Genomic DNA, 13,861 nt, shown 5'->3' on the forward strand with positions numbered 1-13,861 from the left:
TGACCTGACAAGAGTCACCATCAGAAGCCATGTACCCTCCCTATTTTCTGAGAGGAGAGATTTCATCCTCTCCTTTTATTCTTTCACTTAGATCCTTCCTTTCATTTTTCCCCCACTTCCTTTTCTCTTTTAAATCTTTCCCATTCATTCATTGCTTCATTTATTTATCCAAACAAGGCCAGGGGCTTAATTTTCAAATCTCATTCAAAATGGGACCACGTCATCCGCCGGGGCCGAGAACCGAGAGGTGCCGTCATGCTTCTCCCTGCCAGCGTGGATCTCCGTGGAGCCCCGCCCTCTTCCCCTCACCTGCTCCCCAGGAAACGACTGCAAGGCCGCTGTCACACGCTCTGGCCTCGGGCTCGCTCCCCGAAGGCCTCAGCCCCCTCCCCCTCGCCTCGGGGCCGCCCCTCCCCTCCCCTCCCCTCCCCTCCCCTCCCCTCCCCTCCCGGATCCGGGGTGGCAGCGCGCAGTTATTTGCATATTTCTACCTTTGTTCCTTGCCGGCGGCCAATCAGCGCGCCGGGCGAGGCGGGGGGGCTGGGCGGGGCTCAGGCTCCGGCTCCCGCTGCGGCGGCCGCAGGTTCCAGAGCGGGTCGGAGCCGCCCCGGGGTTGCCGCGCAGTGCAGCCGTATCCCCGGGCTCACCGCTCGCATCTGCGTTTCTGCCTGGCTTCGGCCAGGCCCAGACGCGAGGACAAAGAGGCTGTCGGCGAGGCTCCGCCGGAGCCAGATTTACCTGCAGTTGCCGGGAACCACAGGCTCCAATATGGTTTGCGGGGGCTTCGCGTGTTCCAAGAACTGCCTGTGCGCGCTCAACCTGCTCTACACCGTGAGTATGCGTTCCTTATTCCTCCCGGTCTGGGGGCTTTGCACCTGCTCGGGTTTTTCCTGGCTACCCTGCTTGGCCGGCGGTTCTCTCACTGCGTCCCGCGCCCCCTTCCCGTCTTCCCACGCTCTGCGCGCCCCCGGCCTCGCCATCAGTCCCCAGTGGGGACCGGGAGCCGACGCTTGTCGCAGTCTCTTCGTTTTCCTCATTGTGAAGCCAGTCTTGCTGGCTCGCTGGCCGCGTCTCTGCCACATTGCTCTACCCCGCCCCTCACCCACTGCCTTGTTTTGCAGTCATTTCACCAGACCTTCCCACTTTCCCATTCTTATCCCTTCTGCTGCTCTCTCCTGGCTCCCAAACCTATCTGGGGCGGGTTTGGAGGTGGGAGAGCCGCCTTGGTTTCCAGGACAGTTTTGCAGAAATAGCGTGATCTGAAACTGACAAGGCGCCATACAGATGGTGTCCGTCCTGGCAGCTCTACGTGCTCCTGTGATTTTCATTGAGGCCACCGAGTAGGTTCACAGGATATCCGCAGCTTCCGAAGTTTGTTTCGTGCTTACATAAAGGATGTCCTTTTTTGGGGGGCCAGTTTTGGTGATACTTAATTCTTTTTCCATGTGTCTCCCCTCTTATCAACATCCTAACACCATTTTAAGCGAAATATTCCAGTAAATAAGCTAGCCTCCACCCAAGTCGTTTCTTACCCTGCAACCAGGTTGGGCCTTTTAGTTTTAACGCTGCAGTCTATCTTTGTGAATTTTGCGGCGCAATCCTGGGTGAATGGGAGGATGGGAGAGCAGGTTGCCCTTTATTGATTGCCTACCACGTCCCAGGTTTTACATACGTGGTTTTCCCTGGTCATTTTGACAACCGTCCGAGGTAAGGGGCATTGTCTAAATTTTGTACATAAAATAACATCCCAAAAAGGGTCTTGGTAAGTTTACATAGCTGGCAGCTGGCGAGTCAGGAGTGAAACCCAGGCCTTTCCACAGGCTTCTCTACCAGAGGGAAGAAACTTCCTCTTCTGTCATCATCCCTCCACCTTTCGTCTTGCTCCCTTCTGTAAATACACCTGGTGCTTTGCAGCACCCACCCTGAAAACAAACCCAGCTCCCCTGCATTAGGAGAGAGCTAGGCCATCTGTCCAGGCTTAGGTTACATCCTTGGAATGAAGAGGCTGCCTTGTGTTCACCAACAGGAGAAAGAGGCTGGGTCATTTTACCATTCCTGTTCCTTTGTATGTGAACATGATTGCAAAGCTTGGAAGGCAAGACAGAAACTGGAATAAAGTATGCTTTTCTGGTTAGTTAAGTAGGAAGGTAATCAACATGGTCACTAATAGTAGGCTTGGGGGAAACAATTCTAGAACACCTGGTGATACAGCTCCATGTAATTGGAGATCCATGTCAAGTTTCAGATCAATATCCATCTTTGTCTCGCCTAAAGTGTGCTTATCACATTGATTGTTTATTAAGTAAATGCCGATTAATTCTCCAGGTATTTTCTTTTATCAGCATAAATGGCCTGCTTAAAACTTCAGATTCCCTGTTTTGTACCCTGACTTCTGCCTCCGCCCAGTGATTTAATCACCTGCTCACCAGATGCTTCACCTTATAGCATCTGCTTACACCCAGTAGAATGTCTGCTTTGCTTACTTACTTGACTGAGGGGGTCTACATAGACGAAGGTGCTAGGCAAGTTGTTTTTTAATCTAGTTCTGTTGCTTTCAAGATATATCATTTCTGGTTACATTTACTGTGTATCAGGAAAGCAAGGAGAAAGATGATTCTAAAGGAACATTTTTAGACTTTCATATCTATCCTAAATTATTGATCTTCGCAGTGTATTCTATTGATTTTAATAGCTATGCAGTAAAACTTCATTAATTGGAAATTCACAGGACTGTAAAAATGGTTAGCCCTTTTAAATCCTAGACTTTTTAGAGAAAAGGGTATTTCTTAAAATGAATTCACGTCTACTCTTATATGTTGCAAACTAGCTCAAATAAGTTCAGCAGTTTAAATTCGAGGTGAATGAAAGGTAAAAGTTGCACCAGGTCTTACACAGATGCTGAAAGTGTGCCACTGCTGTTATTTAGATTCTGTATCTTCCCTGGTCTCTCCCTCAGCTTTCTAAGATGAAAAATGTGACATGGTTGGGGCTAGGTTGAGGTTGAAGACTTGGCATATATTTCTTTTGAAGGCCTGAATAGGAGGACCCTCTGTAGGTTCCAGTCCCACCTGGGTCACTGCCTCTAAAATATGCTCAAAGTTGCAGGATTCGGTCTGAGGTCATTTCTAAAAGTATTAGTAAAACCAGACTTGCAATTGGGAGTGGCAGGGTAAAGGCCATGCCTGCGTTACGCGTCATCTGTCTTGTGCTGAAGCAGTTTCTTGGGGAACTTAGGACTCTACCAGCCAAACTGTCCAGCTACTCAGTTGGCCTGCTAATGGCCTGAGATTAGAGCAGAATTCATCATCAGTCCAGAAAGCATGTCACTAAAATAGGTTGAAGGGACCATCCCCCGAACTAGTCATGGACATTTGATCTCTAGCCAAAGGTGCAGTTGAGTTTTGTTGTTTTTGTTTATTATTTGGTCATTTTAATTAATAGGATCCCTAGTACTGAGCAACTTTAATGTAGTGAATTTCTATAAACAGTTTGTAGAAATGGGAGGAAAGGGAGAAGCTAGTCTCTTCACACACTTCATGGTGTCATAAGAAAGAGAATGACTTGCTTCAGGACTTCTGACATTTAGAAAAACTTTCAGTTTCTTCACTCAATAAATATTTATTGGGTGCATACTATGTACTAAGCTCTGTTTCAGTGTGGGAATATAGCAGTGACCCGAACTGGGCTTGGTGTTCACTATGCTGTTATGAAGCCTCTCTCTCTCTTTTTTTTTTTGTGAGGAAGATTGGCCCTAAGCTAACATCTGTTACCGGTCTTCCTCAGTTGAGGAAGATGGTCCCTGAGCTAACATCTGTGCCAGTCTTCCTCTACTTTGTATATGGGACGCTGCCACAGCATGGCTTGATGACTGTGTCCAGGTCTGCGCCTGGAACCTGAACCTGTGAACCTCAGGCCACCAAAGCAGAGCGCACAAACTTAACCACTACACCAGGCTGGCCCCTGACGCCTCTTTTTTATATACTATCTTTTCTACATATGACCTCAAGAACATTAGTCAGTCAATAAACATTTGCCTACTGTGTGCACTCTGCTGAGAACTGTGGGAAATAATAAACACATACAAACACCTGTACCTACTCTGTGAAGACAGGAGCTAGTTGGGATTCATGGAGTGGGAAAATTAAATGCTACATAAGGCAATGGACTGACTTTAGGTGTCATAACATTTAGGACTGGGGAGATCTTTGTGGGTAGAGAAGTCGGAGAGTGAAGGTATGATTGAATTGGGAGGGGAAATGTAGAAAATAGTGTGGGTCTTTTTTGATACTGCTTAGGATAGAAATACAAATTAAAACTACTTTGGGAAAATGATTTATTTTATTTTTAATAGTTTATTTTAAAATAGTTTTGATTGAAAATATTTTGACAAGTAATGAAAAACAACTTTTTAAAATTATACGTAGTAATTTGTGGGGAGTTAAAGGAAATATGAAATAAATGTTACATTACAATATTTAACATTTTGAGGATTTATATCTCCTAGTGCTTCTTAAGCAGAGAAGAAAAGACTTTTAGGAATTGCACTGCTGATATGTGTATATATATATGAATATATATCTATGAATAATTTTTTTTTTTTTGAGGAAGATTAGCCCTGAGCTAACATCCGTGCCCATCTTCCTCTACTTTATATGTGGGACGACTACTACAGCATGGCTTGCCAAGCGGTACTGTGTCCGCACCCAGGATCTGAACTGGCGAACCCCTGGCGGCCGGAGCGAACGTGCGCACTTAACCTCTGCGCCACCGGGCCGGCCCGTATGTGAATAGTTTTAATTAAGAATGTAAGGAACAGGGGCTGGCTCCGTGGCCGAGTGGTTAAGTTCGCGCGCCCCGCCACGGCGGCCCAGGGTTTGGATCCTGGGCGCGAACATGGCACCGCTCGTCAGGCCACGTTGAGGCAGCGTCCCACATCCCACAACTAGACGGACCTGCAACTAAGATATACAACTGTGTACCAGGGGGCTTGGGAAATAAAGTAGGAGAAGAAAAAAAAAAAGATTGGCAACAGCTGTTAGTCCAGGTGCCAATCCTTAAAAAAAAAAAAGGAAGATTGGCAACAGTTGTTAGCCTAGGTGCGAATCTTTAAAAAAAAAGAATGTAAGGAACAGAAAATAACTCATGGTCTTAAAATAAGAAGGGTAATTTCAGAAGTTTCAGTTTTGTTTCTTTTTCCATATTCTTCTAAAGTTTTTGCAAGTTTGTTTCTATTGATTTTTTGTTTTCGTAATTTTTTTCCTATACTTTTGATTGCTTTGGGAAAAATCCCCATGCAGCATCAAAAATTATACTTGTTCGCATTCATTCTAAGACACACTATTGATTTACGTTTTAATATCTCTGAAATTGGATTGTCTTAAAATAGGTAAAACGTACCATACTAATATAAAACAATATATAGCTATACAATCTACGGGGAGAAAAAACACTGAATTCAGGAAGAAACTGTAGTTTGAGTACCAACTCTACAACTTGCTTGGAATTTAACCTTGGGCAAACAGCTTATTATTTGAGCTTCAGATTTTTTTCATTTATAAACTAGTGGTGATATTTTTCGCTCTTCCCTCACGGGGTTGTAGTGAGGATAAAATGAGAGAATGTGGGTACATGCTTCGGACGGACGCACTGCAGGAAAAAAGGAAGTTGTTAACAGCTTCGTGTGGAAAAAGTTGAATTACTTTAAATTTCTGAATTACAAACCTGCATGTTATAATGAAGAGATTGTCAAGCTATTGGGATTTCTAACACTTACAGGCTGGTGTTAACTCAAGCTGGCCTAGTGGAGGCAAGATTTTATACCCGCCAAATAGTAATATTAATCTTTTAGTTGTAAGAAAAAAATGACTGAGGTGTGGTAAGTATAAATTTGGAATCATTTACCTGAACATTTTTTTTTAGTCCTCTTCTGGTCATTAGAGTGCTAGAAAACTATAATTTTGTTCAGTCTCAACTCCACAATGAATGGAAAACGCTAGTACTTCAGGTAAAGGAAAATCCATTCTTTGCGAATGCTTTCACATTATTACATTTGCCATTTTTCAAAAATTCTGATCATCATTTTTCAAATCCTTCTTGTTTGATGTTTTAATGTGTGCCTAGGTGTATCTTATTTCTGTTTCTGCCCTTGTTCAAACTACTGAATGAATTTAAAATATTTAAGTGGTTGCTGAATATTTACTTGTGTCTTGAATTTAAAAGTGACTCACTGTTTACAGAACCTGGAATTTTAACATGATGCTGTTGTGCTGATATTTATAGTCCGCCTTTGTGCCAGATATGTTTGTAAAATTTCCCAACTTTTGATTTAGAAACACAGTAATAAAAATGTGCCATTCATGCCATTTCTTACTTGAAATGAGGTTATTGACTTTCACAAAATTTAACTGCATAATAAAGAGGCATTTACAAAGAAACAATTGATTTTGAGAAAAATTGTATTTCAGCCCATATTTGAAAAGTGAGATTTGAACATCTCAGTGGCTTAATTTTACATAGAGTTTTAAGTGGTTTAAAGTTTGGCCGTGGTCACTTCAAACACATTTGAATTACTGGTGAAGGCAGGCGAGGTTTATTTCCTCTTTCTTTTTATCCCATTTCACCTGAATTCGTCCTCCAGAATATCTTATTACTGTAAAATGAATAATCCAAACCCACTTGTAATAATGGATGAAAACTCTAGGAGAACAAACCCAAATTCTTTAGCATTCCGTTCAAGATCTTTCACCATCTGCTCCTCCTATGTGCATCCTTTTATGTATTTCAGCCCGAGAAGATTCCCCATGTAGAAGAGTTCCCCTTTTTGTCTCTGCTGATCTGCTGCTATTCTGTCTTTGTGAAGTTACTCAAATAAAGCCTTTTATTTCTTTAGTCAGAATGAATTGTTTCCTTAAATTTTCACTTGGGAGTGTTAATACTTGAGTGTCGCCCCAGATTAATTCAATCAGGATTCAGTGAGGGGGGAGGGCATGTGATTTTTTCAAAAGCTTTTGTAAAGCTTCCTAGCTAATTCTAAATTACAGGGAGGCCAGAGAGCCGGTGTTGTAAGATTTTGTTTTACTTTGTCTTTGGCATCGACCATACCAATGCTCTGTATTGGGGGTAGCTCTGTGCTTGCTTCTCCCCCCACAGGCTGGACCATTTACCTTTTGTTGGCAAAGATCATAGCTTTCTCCTTGTTGCATCCTTCAGTGAGTAGCTTTTTTTTTTTTGGACACAGAACCTATACTCTCAAAATTCTTCTTGAATTGAATTTGCAGAATTGGCTGCCCCCTTTTCACCAGAGGTAAAACATACCTAATGAAAACTTGCATGAAAATGGTACTCTGATCGAAAGGAAATCTAGAAGACAGCCAAATATTTTAAAACATGCAAGTTAGCATTGGGTTAAAAAATAATAGGTAGGAATTACTTTTCTCTATCTAGTGTAGAATCTAATATTTTTCTTGGGATAGTCTTTTTGCTTTCTTTGTTGGCCAACCTTTCATACATTTCTGAGGTTTTTCTGTAACCTTCCCCCTGAGCAAATCCACTTCCTGTAAAATTGTACTATAATCATAGTTGGCTGGGGTTCTTTATATTATTAGTCTAATATATTATTATTAGTCTAATGTAAATGTATTATAAGATGAACCTATATAATTGTATTCATTCCAGTAATAGATATTAATTGGGCATCAACAGCAGTAAACAAAACAAACCCAAACATCCTGCCTTCGTGGATATTACATTTTTGGGGGAAGACAGAAGATAAGTAGATAAGCAAATAAATTATACATCATATTAGAAGGTAAAAAAGTGCTATGGAGAAAGGTAGAGTAAGAAGAATGAAGAGTAGTGGGGCAGTGGTGCGGGTGTGGAGGATCAGTCTGCTTGGGAAGACAGCATTGGAAGAAAGACTTGAAGGAGATACAGGACAAATTCCTGGGAAGAATGTTTCAAGTGGAGGGAATGACCTTTGAAAAGATCCTGGCCAAGGAGTATTTCTGCTTTATGCAAGGGACAGAGAGGAGTACAGTATGCTGAGACAGAGGGAGCAAGGGGTGGAGTGGTAGGAAATGAGGTCAGAGAAGTTATGGGACCCAGATTATGAAGGGCCTTGAAAACACTTAAGGACTTAAGCTTTTACACTGAGTGAATTGGGGAGTCATCAGTGGGTTTGGGCCTAATTTTTGTTTGAAAGAATGTCTGCCTACTGAATTGAGAGTTGATTATAGATGGGAAAAGTGGAAGCTGTGAGACCACTTATAAGGCTATTGCAGTAATTTAGGCAAGAGATGATGGAGGCTTGGACTAATATGATAACAATGAAAGTAAGAGAAATAGTCAAATTTTGAGTGTGTTTTGAAAGTGGGGCCAACATAATTTCCTAATGGATTGCAATGGGATGTGAAAGATGAGTCTCAGATTACTGATGATTTATGGCCTAAGCAACTGGCAGGACGGATTTGCTGTTGGGAATGGGGTCAACTGTGGGTGGAGCAGGCGTTGGGAGAAAGTGAGGGATTTGGTATTAAATATGATGCCAATAGGTACCCAGCGGAGATGTCAAGTAGCAGTTAGACTAAGAATAATGGAATTCAGGGGAGAGGAATAGCTGGAGGTTTAAATTCAGGGAGCCATCAACATAGAAAATGGTATTTACAGTTGAAGCTGGATGAAATCAACAAGTTAGTGAGGGTACATGGAGAAAGGCACTGGTCCATGGATTGAAGCAAGGATACTCTTATAAGAGTTTCTGGAGACAAGGAAAAGCCAGTAAAAGAGCCTGAGAAGGAATGGCCAGTCAGGTAGAGGAAAATCTGGTAGAATTTCGTGTCCTTGAAGCCAAGTACAAATTGTTTTAAGGAGACAGAATTGAACATCTGTGTCAAATGCTGCTAAGTAAGGTGAGCACTAAGACTTGATTTTGAATTAATCAATGAAGAAGTCAAGAAAAAGAGCAATTACCCTTTTGTTTTTCGTGTGTTAGACTATATACCCCTCAACCATAAGGACCGTGTCCCAATCACTCCTGCTTTCCTGAGTGCCTAACACAGCCCTGGCACATGGTTGGCATGTAGTTAATTGAATGAAGGAATCAGTGCAGGGGGCTGGTCTGCCCATAACCCCAATTCTTTTCTCCCAGAACCACTACAAAGATGAAGAGGGTAAAGTGGGGTTGGAACTTTGTTGGCGGCAACGGGTGCCACCTCAAACTAGTTATTTTTGGAAAATGACAAGTCATGGTCCCTTACTTTTAGTTCCTTTTATGTAATTTCTTCCCAGCAGACATTATATACTATGTATTTTGTGCCTAGTAAGTATAAAATAATCTGCTTGGCACCATGGAGAACGTAAAGAAGAAAAACATGTGGCAAGAGCAGTTGAGGCTTCCGTGTGTTACTTGTGGAATGAAAATGAAGCAATCAAAGAACTTAGGTCTTGGCTTCAACACTAAATGTCTGGATATTGAGCAATATCTAGATTATTTACAGAATTTTCAAATTCCATCCAGATGCTTGGCATTGTAGAAACACATGCTCAATCATCTCTAAAGTGCTCTTCAGTTTTCCACACTAAGCAGAATTCAGAAGAGGCTGGGTGTTCAGGAGAAACTCTTTATTGTGTTTGTTGAAGCATATAGAGGGAAGATGGCAGGGGCCCTTATTTTCTCCACGTGTCCATGGATGCTGTATTACATTTTGGTGGTGTAGTCCTTCTAAATCTTATTGTTTTAGATTTGCTTACCCTCCACTACCATCACAACTTCTCTCTTGCTTTAGTGCTGACAAAACATTTTTGAGTGATTTAACTACAAAATCTACTTTTTCAAATGTTCTACATTTCTCTTTTATCCTCAAAGCAATTCACTTACCCTGGTAGAATTTGGATGCTCAAAAAAATGTAGTTGTTTTAGAAATAATTTAAGCCTCTCTTTGCATCTCGTTTTTGAAATGTGGTAGATATTTGATGAAAGAATGAAAATCACTTTTATAGGTAATATAGAGAAAGATTAATCTGGAACATTGTTAGACTAGACCTTTCTCCCCCAAATATTGTATAGGTTAGGAAATAAACATTTGCCTGTCCTTAAAGCATAATGAGCAATAGCATGAGCTCTTTCATTCAGCGGTATACTTTGAAGTCTCTCTTCTAGACCAAGCACTTAACCAGGTGCTAGGAATATCAGGTCCACATGTGCCTTGATTTTATGGCATTTAAAGTGTAGAGGGCTCATTAGAAGAATTCAAAGTATGGCTGGAGGTGGGGAATAGTGGCTAATGAATTACCTCCAGACGTAATCTAGGCCCTTCACATCCTCGGATTTGTCAGCCTGAGATTTGAACTTTATCCTAAGATTAGAAACAACAGATAGCTATCATGGAAATGACCTGATCTTACTAGCTTTAAAAAAAAAGACCATCAAAGACCACCGTATTAGGAATAGAGTCTAGTTGCAGGTCGTAGAAATCCAGCTACCACTGCTTAAAATAGTAAACTTTATTATTTTCATGTAGCATGAAATCCAGATGTAGGTAGTCCAAAGCAGGCACACAATTCAAGCATGTTATCAAGGTCCCAGTCTCCATCTGTTTTCCTGCCCCATTGTCCTTGGCCTGTGACTTTCTTCTTCGTCACTAAATTACATCTCCAACTCTAGGCATCATGATTTGTTCCATGCCAGAAGGATGATGCTGTAAAATGCTTTTCCTCCTAAAGCTGTTTCTTTTGGGGGGAATAGTTTGATTGAGGTATTATTGACATACAATAAGCTGCACGTATTTAAAGCATAAATTTGATAAGTTTAGACATATGTGATGCCTGTGAACCCAGCACCACGTTCAAGACCTTGAACGTATCTTCCCGCAGTGTCCTTATCCTCATTTATAACCCCTCCCTCCTGGAGCACAACCCCCGCTCCCAGTCTTCAGGCAACCGCAGATGTGCTCCGCAGTAAACTTGAGGCTGGAGTTAAATCTGTAAACCTAGGGAGGGCGTTGCAGAAAGAAGATGGCCTAGGGCATTTCTCTGGCTCGTTGATTTCCTTCTTCTTTTGTCCTTCGCCTAAAAAGTTTTAGGGCAGTCTTTTTAGCTAAAAAGTGTTCATATTTTTTTAAAGCCCATTGACAAGGTGAAGGATTTAGAGTTAGTCTAGGTAGGGAAGGTGGTCGTAGTGGTAAAGGTAAACAGAGTCACTGAAAGTTTGCAGGTATTAAAAAATTTATGATAAACACTTGCAAGGTGGAGCTTGTGTTAATCAGAATTCTTTATGGGTTATAGATGAGCTTAAAAGAATGTGTTGGCTCACATAATTGGGACATCCAATCATTGGATCATCAAGTATGGCTGGATCAAGGGGCTCAGAAAAGGTCAGAACTCTCTTGGCCCCTTCTAGTCACTTCTCAGCTCAGCTGGCCTCTGGTTAGATTCTTTTTGAGGCTAGATCTTTCCATGTGCAAGATGGCCACTGGCAGAACAATTTTGATTGTCCTTATAGGTTGCTATGCCAAAGGAACCCATTTTTTTCAATATTCCTATAATATCTTCTGAGACATACAGTTGACCCTGTTGATTTATGGACCCATGCTTTGGACCAATTACTGTGGACAGGAGGGTGAGCAACCATGATTGATAGGCCTGAATCTTGTTTCTCTGCTGCTGGTGGTGGTCAGAGAGGACCAGTGAGACACTGTGATTAAGAGTTTTACAAGAAATGTATGTGCTGGCTTGTAAAAGCAACGTATGTCCACCACCGAGGTCATTCTTCCTCTGAGCAGCAATTCGTCTGGTTCTTTTCTTTCTTTCTTTGTTTTTTTTTGTGAGGAAGATTGTTGCTGAGCTAACATCTGTGCCAGTCTTGCTCTATTTTTGTATGTGGGACGCTGCTGCAGCATGACTTGATGAGCGGTGTGCAGGTCTGTGCCCAAGATCTGAACCTGCGAACTCCAGGCTGCTGAAGTGGACTGCGCAAACTTAACCACTGGGCCACCAGGCCAGCCCCTGGTTCTTCTTTTCTTAGTTCTAGAATATTCTAGCAATTCCTTCAACATTTGAAAGGCTTAGTGTAATGGGTTAATACATCAACACCCACCTCAGCTAGATTAGAAGGAACTTTATGCACAACATATTTTTTGTTGTTGTTCTCTACTGGCATTGCATGTATTAATCCAAAAGGTGCACAAAGACATGTTGGTTAGTTTCTTCTCCAGTAATTTTATTGAGATCCTAATGGTTTATAACATCGTGTAATTTCAGGTGTACATTATTATTTATCAGTTTCTGAATAGACTTCCTTGTGCTCACCACGAGTAGTCTAATTTTTGTACATCACCATAGGTATGTGCCCCTTTACCCCCTTTTGCCCACCCCCCAACCCCCTTCCCCTCTGGTAACCACTAATCTGTTCTCTTTATCCATGTGTTAGTTTATCTTCCACATATGAGTGAAATCATGCAGTATTTATTTGTCTTTCTCTCTCTGGCTTATTTCGCTTAACATCATACCCTCAAGTTCCATCCATGTTGTTGCAAATGGGATGATTTTGTCTTTTTTTGTGGCTGGGTAGTATTCCATTGTGTGTGTATACCACATCTTCGTTATCCGTTCATCCGTAGAAGGGCATCTGGTTCCTTCCACATCTTGGCTATTGTGAATAAACAGTATGGAGATTTCTCAAAAAGTTAAAAATAGAAATACCATATGATCCAGCTATCCCGCTATTGGGTATTTATCCAAAGAACTCGAAATCAATGACCCAAAGAGATTTGTGCATCCCTATGTTCATTGTAACATGTTGAGTAGTTTTAAACAATTTTATGTGCTAGAGTAATCTCAAAGATACTCTTCATCTCTAGTACAGTTTCTTGCTTCCCTGCTTCAGGCAATGCACTGTGTGCTTGTATGTGAATGTAGGCATATGTGACAAAATTTCTGGGTCAGGGAAAAGGAAAATAAAGAGTGCAAAATGAATAAGCTGGCATTTGATAGTTAACTAATAGAAAAGTCATATGCGTACAGGACTTTATCATTCTTTTATGCATGGCTGTGCAGCCAGGCTTCATAGGGAGTGAGTTAAAGAGATGCTGTTCAAACGCATATTGACCTGGCAATAAAGCAAGAACTACAGTTTCTTATGCATTATAATATTGTTTTTAGTATTATATCTCAATATTAAAAATTACTTAAATATATTGCTATATTGTAGGATTATATCTGTAGGACTATGATATAGTCCTACAGGAGAAAAAATAGACCAAGTGGAAAGTTTACTGTAACTCTGACTTTGTGTCATTGGGCGTGTCATTTTGCTGCTCTGGTTTATTACCTATAAAATGAAGGGAGTAGATTAAGATCACCGGCCCGGTAGCTTTGTGCCTTGAACTCTGAGTTTGTGCTGTCTCGTGAGCCTTGGGCGAGAAGTGCCCTGTCCCTTCCCTAGTGCCCTCCTGCTGCTTCACCTTCATCAGAACCTACCCACATGCGCACCACCACCTCCTCCCTTTAGGATTTGCCTGGGGAGGCAATGCCAGGTGTAGACATTTTATAATCTTGCTTTGGCGTGTGTTATCCGTTATTGCTTTTGTAATTTCTCTTTTTAAAGCCCTTTTAAATGATTCACTTTTCTTTGCTTTAAAGAAAAAACAGGAAAGGTTGGAGCTTTCTGCTCATAAAAACATTGCTATCAACGAGTTGACAGATCCATAACCTGTTTTTATCAGCATTCTGTCCCCCAAAGGAAGGAAACTATTTGTCACAGGTCTAAATTTACTTTCTATTACAGTTGGTCTCATAAGGAGACTGTTATTGTTATTGAACAAAGGATTCTTGCAGTTGCTTTGTCTACTAAGTTCTCGTGGTAAAC

The 13,861-nt window shown here is 41.6% G+C and overlaps 1 protein-coding gene across 1 annotated transcript in view; it reads left to right on the forward strand.

The window, feature by feature from the left end:
* Nucleotides 1-208: 208 nt before the first annotated feature.
* The window catches only part of TSPAN13 (tetraspanin 13), a 35,872-nt gene continuing 22,219 nt past the window's right edge, over nt 209-13,861 (forward strand). The window contains exon 1 of the mRNA XM_008520173.2: nt 209-831. Coding sequence (XP_008518395.2) covers nt 256-831 — 576 coding nt within the window. The 5' untranslated portion in view covers nt 209-255. The remainder of the gene's footprint in view (nt 832-13,861) is intronic.

Source organism: Equus przewalskii, chromosome 4 (genome assembly GCF_037783145.1).
Source record: "Equus przewalskii isolate Varuska chromosome 4, EquPr2, whole genome shotgun sequence".
Lineage (NCBI taxonomy): Eukaryota > Metazoa > Chordata > Mammalia > Perissodactyla > Equidae > Equus > Equus przewalskii.